Source organism: Pteropus medius, unplaced genomic scaffold (assembly GCF_902729225.1).
Source record: "Pteropus medius unplaced genomic scaffold, Ma_sr-lr_union100, whole genome shotgun sequence".
Lineage (NCBI taxonomy): Eukaryota > Metazoa > Chordata > Mammalia > Chiroptera > Pteropodidae > Pteropus > Pteropus medius.
The window spans coordinates 1,664,778-1,680,521 of NW_024349505.1; the positions used below are offsets into that span (position 1 = coordinate 1,664,778).

The window sequence follows — 15,744 nt, forward strand, 5'->3', positions numbered from 1 at the left end:
TTATTTAGTAACAAGATGCCATATTTTTAAAACTACAATTTATAATGTACTATAAAATAGCATCACCGTAACCTTGGATTTTGTGTTGTTTCAACATGTAAAAATAGTTGTCAGAATTTATGATTTAATTTTTAAATGAAGTCATTGTAATTATTGCTCCAGAACTTGATTCATTCCTATTAATGATCTATCCTTAAAAACAATCAATTTTGCTTGTGATAATTTGTCATTTTGAATAAAACAGATTTAGCAAAACATTGTGCTCTAACACTCTTGTCATTATTGAGTGATCTTGACTGTGCTCTCTAGTCGAACCTTGAGCACCAGCATTCTATAAAAGCCCTCTCACAAAGATAAGCATATCCTCTGCTTTGCCATATCCACTGGGCAATCTCATCTTTCTGATTTTCTTAGCAGCATTTGACTCAGTAGATCACTCCACCTTAAAAGTATTCTTTCAGCTTCTGAATTTCTTTAGTGTCTCCCTTAGTTTCTTTGCCCAGACCCTCTTCCTTTCTTCAGTTCCAAATGGTGAGGCACCAGAGTGCTCAATTCTTAGACCTTTTTTTTTTTTTAATCAATACTCAGTAATCTCAGCCAGCACATGCATAAAAACCATTTATATACTGATGATTCCTCAGAGTTATAGCTCTATCTCTAACCTTTTTCTTAACACAAGACCTATTTGACAACTGTTTTTGAAAATAAAAAGGCTTCTAAAATTTAACATATCTAAACAAGAATCCTTGATTGTTTCCCCTCTAAAACCTACTCTTCTCTGAGTTTCTCATCTCTATAAATAAAATGTTATTCATCCACTTTCTTGGGTCAAAAAGCTCTGTAATGATCTTTGACTCCTCTCTTTTTCATAATCCACATCCAATTCATTATCAAATTCTGTCACATATGCAATTCAAAATATATCTTAAAAGGTCAATTTTCCATCAACTCCACTGCTACTATTTTATTTGAAAGCAACCTCATTGTCACGTTGCACTGACCGCTTCTCCACTGTTCTCCCTGAGGTCCCTTCTAGAGTTCTCTACCTTCTGGGCCGAGAGAGGCTTTTAAATATGTGAGATCAGACACTTTCACTTTCTGCCTTCTTGTCCAGTTTTACTTTTCTATACAGCATTTATCGTCAATTGAAATTAAGTCACACGCTTATTTATTAGCTTTTTATTGTCTGCCTTCCCTACCACAATATAAGCTTTATTTTGCTCATTGTTTTATCCCTAGCATTGTGGAATTAATAAACGAATGATATTTCTGGAAAGAGAAGAACTCTGCACAAATCTAAATCTTATATGATTTTTACAGGACCTCAAAGAAGGCTGTTATTACATGGTGGGAATATGAACATCATGCTATTAGGGCAAGCAGAAAAAATGTTAAGGGTGACTGGCTGTGTGAGAGGAGCACCACTTTGAGATACAGGAGCCTGGATCCTCATTCTGCTGCACACCAGAATATACTCTGTGGCTTTCTAAAAGTATGCACACCAGATGTTCTGATCCAGAGGTCTAGGTGGGTCTCCACTATGTAGTTGTTTTAGGTTGGGTTCCTCAGAAGCAGAGCTTGAGACAGGAATTTGAGTGCATGTGATTTATTGTGAGTGCCTGAGATTAAATCTGTAAGGAAAGGAGGAAAGCAGAATGGAAGAAGAGGAAATTGAACAAGAGTGTGGTGCCAGGTAATCCAGCTTTGGCCCGACGAACATGCAAAGGCTCTGCATCATACACTGCATCATAAATTTGTTTCTCCCTGGAGGAAAGGGACAATGTCAGTCAGAGTCAGTCTTTGGCTGTGGGTTGCCTGTTTGTGGAGAAGGTAACTCTTCAGGTAATACAGCACCCCTCAGTGGAGGGCAATTCTCAGTGGAGGGCAATTCTCCAGAGGGAAAGCTGAGAATCATTAGCAGCCAACACAACAGCTGGGGGATGGTACACCCCTCAGTGGACGGCAATTCTCCAGAGGGAAAGCTGAGAACCATTAGCGGCCAACACAACACCTGGGGGATGGTTCACTGACTCAGTGAAAGAAAGCTGGGCAGGCCATCCCAATATCTCCTACATTGGTACTAAAAGGGAATGTTTTTAAAGCATAGATATTCATTCATTCAATAAACATTTATTATAGCTGCCAAGTACTACCAGTCCTCGCTACCAGTCATTAGTGAACAAACTTGGTCCCAGCAGCATAGAAAGAGAGAAAAAGGGATTTTAATAAAATAAAACTATAATCATGATAAGATATATCCTGAATTATCTATTATCAAATAATGAATTGAAGCAACACTGTAGAAATAAATTCATGCTTTTGTATAGGTAATGGTTTCTTATGAATGGTCCTGACTGTAAAAAATTGTATAAACTCTTTATCACAGTGATCATTGTCTAATGCTAGCTATATATTAATCAAATAGTTCTTAGGCATTATTTGAAAACTCAAATAGAATAAAGAAGTTTGTTTTTAGCCTGGAAACTATGTTGGTGGACAAGTCTTATACCTGATCACTGTTCAAAAATCAAGATGATTTTCTCTTAGTGGGGGTTGAAACAGAGGAAAAGTAAGAATTAAAAAGTTTAAAGGAAACTAAGATCTTGGGTTGGCTGCTAATTCTATTTTGTCTTTTATAAATTCCTCCCCTAATTCTCATCAATGACTGTTGAAGACAAGAACAAAAGCTGTATGAAGAGTGGGGGTTTTGTTTTTGTGAAAACTTAAGTTCACAGGTGGTTCACAATCCTGTAGTCCATGCGGAGGCCAACATTTCATTGGTCAATGAATTGTTAAAATGTTCACCATTATAAGGCTGGCATAACTGTGTTTCAAAACAGCAAAACTTAAGGAACAAAAGTCATTCGAATATATAAGTATAGTTCATTAAGTCCAAGCAAATCTGAGTAGTATAGCAGATAAGATCTGCCAAGGACAGTATAGTAGAAAACCTGTCTTACACATTTAATTATGAGAGGGAAATACACAAAAACATTTTTAACAACCAATAAATTGAACACCTGCAAATAGCCACCTGTAGCTCTTGAAACAGGTCTATTTTCACCTCATTTTTTTTAAAAAAAATCTTTGAATGGTGCCATGGAAACCACTATGCTGAAAAATAAGCCAGCTAATGAGCAACATAATACATGTCAGTAAAATAGGATATTTCTTACTTTCTTTGCCACAGAGCAAAATTTCAAAGGAATATAATTCTGTTAAAATGTCACCAAATCATTTCTTTAGGAGAATGCAATGCCAGCAGAAATAACAAGGCTTATTTTCAATAATTCTGTTCATACCTCAAATCCCTGTGGTCTTCCTAGACTCTCTTTAATATGTTTCCATGCAACAAGAATCTCTGACACAGACACACTTGTAGCCTTGACATCTGTGGGAGCGGCACTGGGTTCTGCATGAAGGAAAATGGAAATAATAAACTGTGATGGTAACAGGTTATGTCTATCAAAGCATTGCACCTGAATTTGTCAGGTGTTACTTCTTTCTACCTTATTTTTGAAATGAAGTGCTGTGGTAGTTGTGAAAAAAACATAAGATAAAAAGACGATCTTTTTGGATTTCTATACTTGGGTCAAATCTCATCAAAATCTTTTATCAATGACAAATCTAGCAAGATAAGCCAAGATCTTTATCCTTAGATTAACTAGAACATTTCTGGAGAAATTAAATTGACAGACTTAAATTGCCTGCCAGCCTAGCATAATCAGAAGAATGAACTAGGGGTCAAGCTTGGCTTTTTGTTTGTTGCTGCTGCTGTTATTTTTTGCCTTAAAAAAATCATATATTTATTTACCTTTGGCCAAGTTGCTTCACTTTGTCCTAAGCCCCAGTTCCCTCACCTGTAATGTGGGCGTAATAAGAGTACATAGCTCAGAGATTTCTAAGGTTAGTTTTAATTGGAATACATATAAAATATTTAGCACAACACTTGATACTTAAAACATTCATTCACAGAATAGCACTTATTATATTATTTTATTCTTTACCCTCTGCAGGCACAAATAGTCTAAATTTCATGAGTTTTTTCTTTCGTTGTTTCAACCACAAAACTACATTTCCATGGTCGTATAAGAAATATGTTATGAATTATGATATTTAAAAGGCATGCATTGACTTTTAATACAGGTGAAAAGGAAAAGGAAAAGTCCCTGAAGGTCCCAGTGCTGTTGCTATGCTCGGTGACCTTTCTCACTATTTTTTTTTTTAAATATATCACGTCTGACTGGCATCCATCAAGAGCAGCACTTCATTTGAGGTCACACTCTAGGTGAGGAACAAAATATTTCCAGCTTTGACATCGCAGAATCATAAATACTGTGTCACAAACACACGTTAAATGAAATGGCAGAATAAAGGCCATACATTAGTTCAAACAGTTCTGTACAAAGTCGGTTTGAAAAACTCCTATCCCATAAAATTGTAGAGACTTTGATACTAACCCTACATCACTGGTACAAGCTCAGATTAATCTGTTAAAAATGCGGTGTTTGTTTTTGTCTTTTTTTTTGTATGTATGTGTTTTTTTAAGATATAGGAAACTACATGGCAAAGATAGAATTCTAAAAAAATTAAGTTATTATTAAAGATATTAAAGAAATTATAACCATTTTTTTGAGATTTTTCCTTTTTTTCTTCATGCTATATTTATCTTTAATGAGGTAAAAAGACTTTCCAATCATGTCACCTAGCAATCATTTCACCTGCTGCTCTATTTTGATGTCAGTCTCTTGTCTTTCTCTTCAGTAATGGTGAGGTGGATACTCTTTCCATGGGGAAGAGAAATCCATGGTTTGTTGCCTTTGCCTACCACAAAAATGTTGGAGAGTCAAGTGGCAAAGTTGTTGCCACTGGCATCTTTCACATGAACCAGATCAAAAGAGCCAGGGTGTCTCTCTCTATTGGGAATCAAACCAATTCTTCCCAAGTTATCACCTCCGGTCACCATAAACAAGTTATCAGTGTCAAACTTAATGAAATCAATAATTTTTTCAGTCTCTAAATCAATTTGAATGGTGTCATTCACTTTGATGAGGGGATCAGGGCAGCGGATGGTGCCAGCATCATGAGTCACCAGATGAAGGATTCCTTTTCTGCCCACAAAGATCTTTCTCATTTTGCACAACTTATATTTGGCCTCCTCAGGTGTAATATGAACAGCAAAGAAACCTTTGGTGTCATAGATCTGAAGGAAATTTTCTCTGGTCTTATCGATGCTGATGACATCCATAAAACCAGCAGGGCAGGTTACGTCAGTCTGGACTTTGCCATCAATCTTGCATGCAGATCTTCTTTACTTCATCTCCTGTTAGGGCATACTGCAGTCTGTTCCTTAGGAGAATGATGAGAGGGAGACATTCTCTCAGCTTGTGAGGACAGGTGGATGGATGAGGAGCAAACACACTTGTCAGTTTATGCAGCATCCAATGCTTTAGAGTTGCTATATACTTCAGATGCTTCTTGGAATCACAAACTGTGACTGTGCTGGGCATGGAAAGAGATTTTTTTTCCTTTTCTAATGAAAAATAGTCACATATCTATCTGAACGGCCTTAGTATAGTATTAATTGAGAAATGTCAATCAAAAACATCTACCTCGTTACTGTAAAAGAAGTCCGCAAAAGGCTTTTAAAAGGTACATGTTTGCACTGAGCAATGATTTTCTTTTGGTAAAGCTTTCATTAAGATCACATGCTATAATTGTGTTAATTCAAAGTGCTTTGGTAAATTCACATTAATCTTTACACAGACGCTGACATTAATTCCTGCCATGGTATAAATTGTAGTTTCTCATTATGTCACTTTTTGAGTATCTTTCATTATTTTCTTTGCTCATGATTTCCCTCATTCTACTTTCCAATTGCCAGATTAAAAAAAATTCTGGGAAAAGCTTCTACTTTCTATTTTATTCTAGAATTCCAATCAGCAGGCTTGCAACAAAAAATTTTTTTCATTGCTATTTAAAAGGATTTAAAATTTTTAACTGTGCAAGTAAAGGAAAGGAAATGCTGATGTTCTCAAGATGTGTGCAACCTGATCTCCAGGATTCAGGATACGATTTACATATTTCAAAGAGAGCCACACTTTGGATAAATCTGCTATTTCAAAGCAGTTTTTCTTATTTTTTAAATTAATACATTGCAGAGATTTGTGTGCCAAATGTCTCTTTCAGCTTTTATATTATTGAAGCAATTATATCTTTGCCAAAGAAGATTGCAGGGGATAAATAGTTTCAGAAGCACAAAATGTGGTTGGGTGGCAGCCTTTCTTTCCAACTCTAGAGAAAGAAATTATTTCTCTATCAACTTTCTGTAGCACTACACAAATTTAAGTACTCGAATAGAAATAAAAGTTTTAAAAAGTAAAAAATACGGGTAAAAAAAGGAAGGAAAATATTGAGACACCTATTTCCTAAACAAGCATCCTCATTTCTTTGAGAATTTTAAATCAGAATCCGACCCAAGCTGATGTCTCACAGTTGCATTCTTGGGGGCTAAACATTAAGTTGCAGTAATTGAAGAGTCATTTTTTATTTGTTTTAACTTCTGGATATAAATAATATCAGAAATAGATGGTACAAATGATACTGAAATAATATCTACATTGGAAATTTCAGCTTGTAAAATAGAGATCTAAGTTTACTTCTAGAAATTTCAGTTTGTGCCATTTATAGCTGAGTGAACATTTTTGTGTAGATCAAAAAGTTTATAGACAAATATGTGATCATATTAAAGAATTAAAAATTAATAAATTAATTAAGTAAATAGTAAAGAAAATAAATTTTTTAATGGACTTGAAAAAAATAGTTCATAGACAAGAATAAATGACTGGATCATAGAATATATGGTTTGGATTAAAACTAGCTGTTCTATTTGGGTATCCTACTGTAAGTGAATGATGGAAGGTCACAACTAGAAGAATTTTACAAAGTCACTTGGATCGTAGCTCACAAATAAATGACCAGTTGGTCTTCAGTAATGTTTTGTTTGCCCAAATAATGTATTAAATTAATTTATTCCGTTTCATACATAAATATAAAATTTTCTGGCTGTTTTAAGGAAAAAAGGGCTATATCACGCCTGAATTCTTGGGTGTTGAGAATTAGTAGTTGGCCTTATTAGTCAGGGCATATTCTTTTCAGTTTGCCAGAATCCCCTACTATTCTCTATTTTATCACACTGGGACTACTTCACTTATTTATATTTCTTATCTGATTTCTGTAGGCTTTTGAGTTATGAACATTTGTTTTAAGTACATGTCCTCATTTTGCAGATAAAAATGTGACATATATAAAGGTTGATTTATCCAAATTCTGCTTCTGGCTCTGAAAGAGGCCCAAAAGAACCCAGGTGTCAAGTGCCCTTTCGTCTGTTGTTTTCAAATGGGTACCAAAGAAGTGGCTAGCTCATTCACTATCTCTTAGAGTCAGTTTTGGGGCACAGAAGAGATTTTACAGGGAACATATAGTTCATTTTCTTGCTGCCCAATTACCTGCAAATATCTGACAGAGGAATAAATGGAATAAGATTAAAAAATAGAAAAAAACAAAAAAAGACAAACAAAATAGATAAAGGGAACAACCAAAAGTAATAATTGCCATTTTTTGAGGATTTGATATGTGCCACACCTTATTCAAAATTTCTTGTATGTGTTAGTTAATCTTCCAACACCCTACTACCACGATCACTATTTTTAGATGAGAAAATTGAGGGGCAGAGAGGATAAGCAACTTGCCCATGGTCACACTGCTGCTAGAGAGTAGAGAGAGAATTTGAACAAGGCAGTCAGGTCCAGACCACCAAGCTATTATGCTTCTGTGCACATATCTGTGTTATACACACATGGAGCTTTTCCTTTTGCTATTGTTCTCTTTTCTTCTTGCCCCTCCTCCACTCCTGACTTTTCTCAAGAATATTGATGTTGGGATCTTCACTTGGGCTCTCTAAGTTTTTCCAGAAACCACCTAGACCCCCCCGCCATCATCTATTTAACCCACCTCAAGGTTACTATCAACTCCTTTTATTCCTATTTCATGGATGACAGCTGCACTGCTCCTCATAGATCTTCTCATATTCAGGCATCTCTAAAACTCCCCTGATCTGTAAATCACAGGATGTTTCCTGCCACTGTCACTTCTGTCTATTATACTCAGGTAATTTGATGAAAATTCAGGAATCTGTTTCTGAGATTGCACTAGTGTTATGTCTTATAGACTCAAAGACTTAAAAGGATCTCTCTCTGTCTCTCTCTCTCTCACACACACACACACACACACACACACACACTTATGATGACATAATCAGGGCATGGCTAACTCTTTCAATCTTAACATATGAAATGGACAGGCTGATTGATAGATTTCAGTTTCTGTTAGATTAAAAATCTGAACAGCATTACTACATTGATGAATTTAGATGATACATTTGTATTAAGTGACCCAGCAGTTGTAGTTCTCCAAGTAATATGGGGGGATGTGCTTGTAATATGGGGGGATGTGCTTGTAATATTGATTATACATCTGACTTCCCAGGAGGGGTGGGCAACAGCATTAATCAAAGAAGAGTTTAATAAACTCCTTGAGAGAAGGGTTATGGATTCATTATTTAAAAATTCAGTGAAGCTATAGTTGAACTTTTATAGGCACTAATCCAAATGGATCATCTGGCAAAGACATGAAATTATTTCTTGTATTTCACAACTAATATGCCAATTTATTAATTTTCAAGTTCACAAAAATCCCACTGAGCTCAGTTTTAGCTAAGAACTGATCTGGAGAATAACATCTCATGAATGTTGGGTTTTAATTTGAGCTGTGGTAGCTCCATTAGCAAGGATATAATTGCATATCATTTTCTGCAAACAAGGAGAAAACAAGTTTTTTTTTAGGGGGGTTTAACAAAAATAAAGGCAGCACATTTTTTACATACAAAAGCCAGAAAAACTAGAAAAGGCTAAAGCACATCACATTTAAACAATTCTTTCAATCTGTAATTAATCTATATTGAATTTTCTCTATTTTTATATTAGATTTAACTGAATGCTCAGGTTCTCTTCCTTTCCAAAGCTATAGTAACAAAAGCTAAGTAGAAAATGGATGTAAATTTGACTATTTCTAGAAACACGTAAGTGAAAGTCATTTGATTTTTCATCTTGGAAAAAAAAAAAACAATTTATCAATTCTACCGTGCATTTTAAAATCACTTATGTTGAAACTCTGCTATACTTTAAAAATTAGCATTGTTCCCCAAATGAGGGTATTGTATAGGATTATACCATACTCTAGATATCTGAAGTCAAATCAGGGTTAGAATGCACATACTTCTTTTTTGGTTTAAAGAGCATAGCTTATTGATACATGTTCAGGGTGCACAGAAGTCTTAGTAGAAAAAATATTTCTCCTTCCAGGTTTATGTCAGATGTTGATTGGCTCTGACCGATCAAGTCAGGGTACTCTTACTGTGGAATTCTTGGAAGGTTTCAAAGGCTCAAGGGTATTAGCAGAAGAACCATTTGAAATTTTTCTGGAGGTATTCTAGTGCAAGAGTCAACCTCAGAGGATCAAGAGTCAAAGTCAGTTCCCAAGTGATTTACCAAGTCTCAATATTTATAAATGATTAGTCCTTTTAATAACATCACATTCCAGGTTTTCCCTATAACGATGAAATTCTCATTTGCATTTCAATAGGATTTTTTTGAGAGAAAAAAGAAAAGGATGGAGGATACAGGGAATGCACATGAGCACTTATGGAACTGTGTTCTGGATGTGTTATTCATCATCAATGTGCCAGTGGAAAATGCGTTGAGAACTAGTACGGTAAGGTGTGCCTTGAAGTTGTGCTGTGTTTCCCTCTAATCAACATGAATTCTGTTGGCTGAATTTGATACAGCATCTAGCACATGTTTTTTCCTGACTTGGTGTACATTCTACACATGTATCAAGTATTCTTGAAATAATTAGGAAGAACTATGCCCATAAATAGAAATGGAAAGCCAGTCTCACTGCTCTTATTCTTTACATAAATTCATCTAAAATATGGAGGAATTTTGAGGTGAACTAGGTTAACAGAAAAACAAAGATGTAGAATTTATCTTATGGACAAGAAACAGTTTCAATCAGGTCAGTTGAGCTTTAGGCAAGAGAATGATGATGAAGGTACACTGTGAATCTCTATAAACATCCACTGACACAGAGGAGAGGAATCTGAACTGGCATGAGTACAATATATTATTTTATAAATCTACTGCAAGCCTTGACTCTTTTTAAAAATGATTCAACCTTGACAATATTTTTACTTCTTTTCAAGTAAAGCAATTTACCAAATGAGTAAAGGGGGTGTTGATTTCCTTCTTTTTATTATATAACAATAGCGGATCAATTATTACTGCCTATTCTGGGACAGTTAAAATTTAAATGAATATTTTAGAATGTAGAATAAATTAACGAAATTTTAGTTTTAGATTTGTAATGGCTTCTGGAGAATTTTCAGTTCGAAACTTTCATGTTAAAATGGAGGAAAGTAAGAGAGACATGGATAAACTTCCCAGGGCCATATAGTTAGTGTTAGCAAATTGAACTCAAGCTTTACTGACTCCAGGCAAATGCTCTTCCTTTCTATTGTGCTGACTTTCTTAGTTGACATAACTTAATGATGCTAAAATTTTACTCATATTTACACATAAAGTTCCAATTAGTAAATTTAATCAGTGAACAAATGCCAAATATATGTTTGGATTTTGTTGTCAGAAAAAAGGCAGACTCTATCCAGATTTAATTTGCCTGATATTTTTCATATTCTAGTTTACTAAAATAAGTGAAGTGTTACTATGAAATATGTTACAGCAAGAACCTCAGTGTCTTTGAAAAAAAATATGCATATTTCCTCTCCAGCTTGAAAGAGAAATCTCCAAAGGCAAGCCATTTCAAGTTTAAGGAAACAGTATAAACAACCCATGGCGGCTGCTATAATTTAATTTCAAAGCAAAGGTTGACACGGAAAGTACAAATCTGTATTTTCTTAAAGGCAGCATGGTGTTACTATACAAAGCATGTTCACAAACCCCTCCAATTCATCTCATGTAACCTTTGAGGTTACGTGCTCGATGATTAGGTTGAAGAAATTTTAAAGCAACAAGAATATGCAATTCCTCAATAAAAAATGTACTTCAAAATAGATTTTTAGAGTAACAAGTAATAAAAATTATTATATACAATAATAGATTAATAAAATATTATTATTATTATATACATTCCTGATGAGACAGTATTGGGTGGTGGTTAAAAGCATGAGTTTTGGAGTCATACATATTCAGTTTCAAATCCCAGTTATCACTTACTATAGTTGCTTACAACTTTGTCACTTATTGGGGTCAATTTGAACATGTTATTTAACGTCTCTGAGCTTCAGTTTTCTGAAAAGTAGTTTGGGGCTTGAGATTCCTACCTCACATTTGGTTGTAAGAGTTAATATAACTAATATGGTACATCTGAAAACACCTCGGAAACTTGAGATAAGTGCACGGATATCTCATTGGAACATCTACGATTCCTTGTTATTACTTAATTCTTCACTTTCCTGGTCATTATTGTGTTAGGATAAACTTCTTGCTTCTGCTTCAAAATTTGGCTGTATGTTATAAAAATACAAGTCAGCTTGTATTGAAAAAATACATCTTATATAAATCTGACACCTTTGTGGTTCAATGTTCAAAAAGTCTTATTTATTTCCCCCCATAAACTCATAGTACCAAAAGATTAATAATTCTCCTGAGTTTTTTTAAGTCACACATTTGGGCACAAAGGTAGTAAAAGTGTTAGCTTATAAAGACCATAAGTATATGGAAGGTCAAATGAATGCTGCCTTTGGTAGAACATTTTCTCAGTCATTTGTCAAATTTAGGGAATGTAAAGCATTTTTTTTTTTTAACTTGCAGGTCCAGCTGAAATTCTGCACTTGAATAGAAGAAGGAATAAGAAGAAAAGGGGCAAGATCTATCATGCTTTTTTTTTCACTCAGAAAATTGGATTTTTGTTGTAAAATTTGACAGAGCCCAGGATTTTTATGTAGGAAGCTGTTTGCACTTCAGGACTACCACCTGTTGACTATAACCATGAATAAGTCATAGGTCTACAGTTTAGTCATCTGTAAAATGGGTGTACTGCCTACTAGGTCCTACCTATCTACCAAGTAGTTTTATATTGATAATAAATGAGGTTATGCACATGATGCAGTGTGCTATAGAAAAATCAAGGATTTAATGATTACACAAACCTGGGTTTAATTCTCAATTACAAGCTATATAACTTTTGGCAAGTTCTTAACTTTTCTGAAATTTAATTTCTCTTTCTTTACACAGGGAATAATAAGGCCTATTAGATAACACTGTCGAAGATTTAAAGATGTCATGGTTGAAAAGCTTTCAACAGATCCTGTCTAACATAGTTAATACTATAGTAACTATGTATGGCGTCAGATGGGTACTTGACATACAGGGTGCTCACTTCATAAGTTATATAAATGTCTAATCACTATGCTGTACACCTGAAACTAATATAATATTGCACGCCAATTGTAATTGAAAAATAAATAAGAATAAAAAAGAAAGCCCTGTCTGATAATTTATTTGTCAGTATAATGTTATATGTAGGAGGTTAGTAATAAATATTTTTTGGTCACATAAATGAAGGGTTCATTTAAATTTATTTCACATAAATTCAAATTTGGTAAGTTAAAATATAAAATTATCTAAATTTTAAACCATTGGTTAAATGTCCATTCAGGGAATAGAATAAAATACAGTCATTATTAATATTGTTATTATCATAGGAAAATATTTGCCATATGTCATTAAGGAGTGAAGAACATAAAGTAACATGTATAAAATAATCAATTTTTTAAAACTAAAAATTTGAAAAAAATTTTGGAAAAATATATCTAAAAAATGTGTAGTTCTACAGCGAGTTTTATTTCCTATCTCTATTTCTTACTATTTGTACAATAATGTCTCATTCATATAACAATAAAATATTAAAATATTATATAAAATAATAAAGATAAAGAAACTGACCTCCTTCAGCTGAACATATGACCACTATTTGACTGAAAGGTCCATCCCCTTTATTGTTGTAAACGCCAACCTTCACTTCAAAGGGAGTAAGAGGAGGTACACTTTCATCTCGATAAATGAATTTTGAAGCTTCAGAGGATGTCACCATTTTTTCCTTCCAGCCACGTGTTCCATTGGGCCTGAAAGCCACAATATAACCAAAGCCTTCTCCATTCTGAAACTCTTCAGATACTGGCTAAAGAAGAAAATGCAATTAATTATCAGCAAAATAACAAATCAAAAAACCCACTTCTTCCAAATCTTTAAATTTTTAAAAATTATGGATAGCTATAAAAAGGAAACTCAAATCTTTATACTATATTAAAACCCAACAGTGCATAATCATTTGGCAGTTGTTGGAAATTTAAAAGGATGAAAAATTAAACGATATCAGTTGGTATTTAAGAAAAATATCAAGAGTATTGCAAATTCTAGAAGTGAAACAAATTCGCTCTAATTAGTCATGTATATGAAATGAAGGTCCTTGGATTCCACACTAGAATTTAACATGTTGAGGAAAATTGATCTAAATTCTTGCTCTGCAGAGTCCTTTGCACAGAAAATCTAGGAGACATTAATGTAAGACCTTTCTTCTAGTATTTTTTTCAATTGCTTTTTTTAAATGTGCTTAATATATGAAAAAAATGGAATATAGTATTTGTTCAAGAACCTTCCTGTACTGTACAGCTTACATTTAAATTTGTTAATTGGTTACCAATTGCACATCATAAAAAGGAGTAATTGTGATTGACAAGTCAGTCAATGAAGTAGTTACCAGCCACTGTCTAGCACAATGCTTGATAAATTATAGATACTCAATAAATACTTGTTACAATTTTTTTCTTTGAATTTTGATTTAAGGTAAAACAGTTTTGAGTGGTATAAAAGAGACAAAGAATATTAAATCAAAGTAGTATAGACTGAATTTTATATCCCTTCCTCCAAAAATAAAATTCATGTGATAAAATTCTATCAATATGACAGTAATAGAAGATGAGCCTTTGGTAAGTGAATTGGTTATAAAGGCAGAGACCATATGAATGGGATGAGTGTCCTTATAAAAGAGACTCCAGAGAGCTCTCTGGCCTCTCTGCCATGTGAGGACACAGCGAAAAAATGGCTGTCTGTGAACCAGGAAGAAGGCCCTCATCAGACTGTGGTCTGTTGGTGCCTTGATCTTAGACTTCCAGCCTCCAGAACTGTGAGAAATTAATTTCTGTCATTTAGAAGCCACCCAGACCATGAAATTTTGTTAGAGCTATCTGAGCTAAGACACAAAACTGATAGAGAGGTTGATCTCAGTGAAGTTCAGGTATTGGGAAGTTAATACCTCTGAGGAAATCAAAATGAGACAAAAAGTTCTATGGAAGAACAAGGGAATGGGTATAACTGGACGAAGGATATGCTCATGGAAAATTTCTCAATGGGAAAAAGAGTTTTTCTGTACATCTTAGAGACAGTCAGGAATGTGTTTAGTTTTTTCTAGTAGACACTTCCATTTCCATTCCATTTCCATATTCTAGGGCACAGTTTTGTGAGCTACATAGCTATATAGAATAAGGTAATTTATCATCAAAAAAGGAAAGTGGCTTCATGAAAAACAAATGTACCTTTCACATGAAACTTTAGAGATCATATGGTGAGGAAGACAAAAGAATGTAAGTTTTGTCAATGTCCCAATTCTACTGCTTATTAGGGAAGGTACTTAAATCGTGTCTCAGTTTCATAATTTTTAAAATAAGGAAAATTATCCCCACTAATAAGATTGTTGTATGGGATAAATGAGATAACCCAGGCCTGATGCCACAAATTCAATGGTGATTAATTTCCTTCCTCCCTAATAGTTTCAGCTTCCAAATAAGTCAAGGGTGCTACTTGTGAAATAATTAAATTTCAAACTAAGCCAAACAAATATCTGAAGTAATATATGAGAAGATGTGTTTTAATTATTTAAACTTTATCTTGAGATAGCCTATATGACATGAAGGCATACCATAGATTTGGGGAAAAGTCAACTAGGGCCTGGTATGAAATGAGAAAGGTATATATATTTGCAAAAGGTATGTTCAAAGTGTTTCTTAACCTAATTTAAATAGAATTACTCAGTCTCTCTGTACCAAATACAGATATTAGATATGTAGCCTTATTGTCTAAGGAATCAACAAGTTATGACATCTGAGTACAGGCTTTCTTACCTCCCAGGCAATGACTAACTCATGCCTTCTTCCACTTCTTCCACTTACGTTGGTGGGTGCTGTCTTTGGAACTGTGGATAAAAATGGGCACAGAGTGAATAATAAACAGATGTGAAATTTAAGTGTCCCTACAATAATACATCATAACACCTTCAAGTTGAGTAAAATCCTGAAATAAATAAATAAAGTTTTGTTCAAAGTTACAGTGGTAATATTCAATATGAAAACAAAATGTTTGTGACAGATACCCTGTTTTCAAATCTATGCGAAAGAATAACACATATTTTTCATGGCCACATACTGAATCCCCAAGAGGACCACATACTAGTCCTTTTGTAAGTGTTCTGTGGTAATAAGGTCTAAATTATAATTAACACTACAGTTAAGGACATCTACTAATAGTTGGTTAAAATTTATCCTATGAGTTT

At 34.1% G+C, this 15,744-nt stretch overlaps 1 protein-coding gene and 1 pseudogene across 1 annotated transcript in view; both read right to left on the reverse strand.

Annotated features, from left to right (window-relative positions):
• The window catches only part of CNTN5 (contactin 5), a 1,114,755-nt gene that overhangs the window by 33,900 nt on the left and 1,065,111 nt on the right, over nucleotides 1-15,744 (reverse strand). Inside the window, exons 19-21 of the mRNA XM_039881982.1 lie at nucleotides 15,317-15,387; nucleotides 13,083-13,317; nucleotides 3,303-3,412 (exon numbers count right to left, since the gene is read on the reverse strand). Coding sequence (XP_039737916.1) covers nucleotides 3,303-3,412; nucleotides 13,083-13,317; nucleotides 15,317-15,387 — 416 coding nt within the window. The remainder of the gene's footprint in view (nucleotides 1-3,302; nucleotides 3,413-13,082; nucleotides 13,318-15,316; nucleotides 15,388-15,744) is intronic.
• LOC120618126 (40S ribosomal protein S4-like) lies at nucleotides 4,730-5,510 on the reverse strand (annotated as a pseudogene).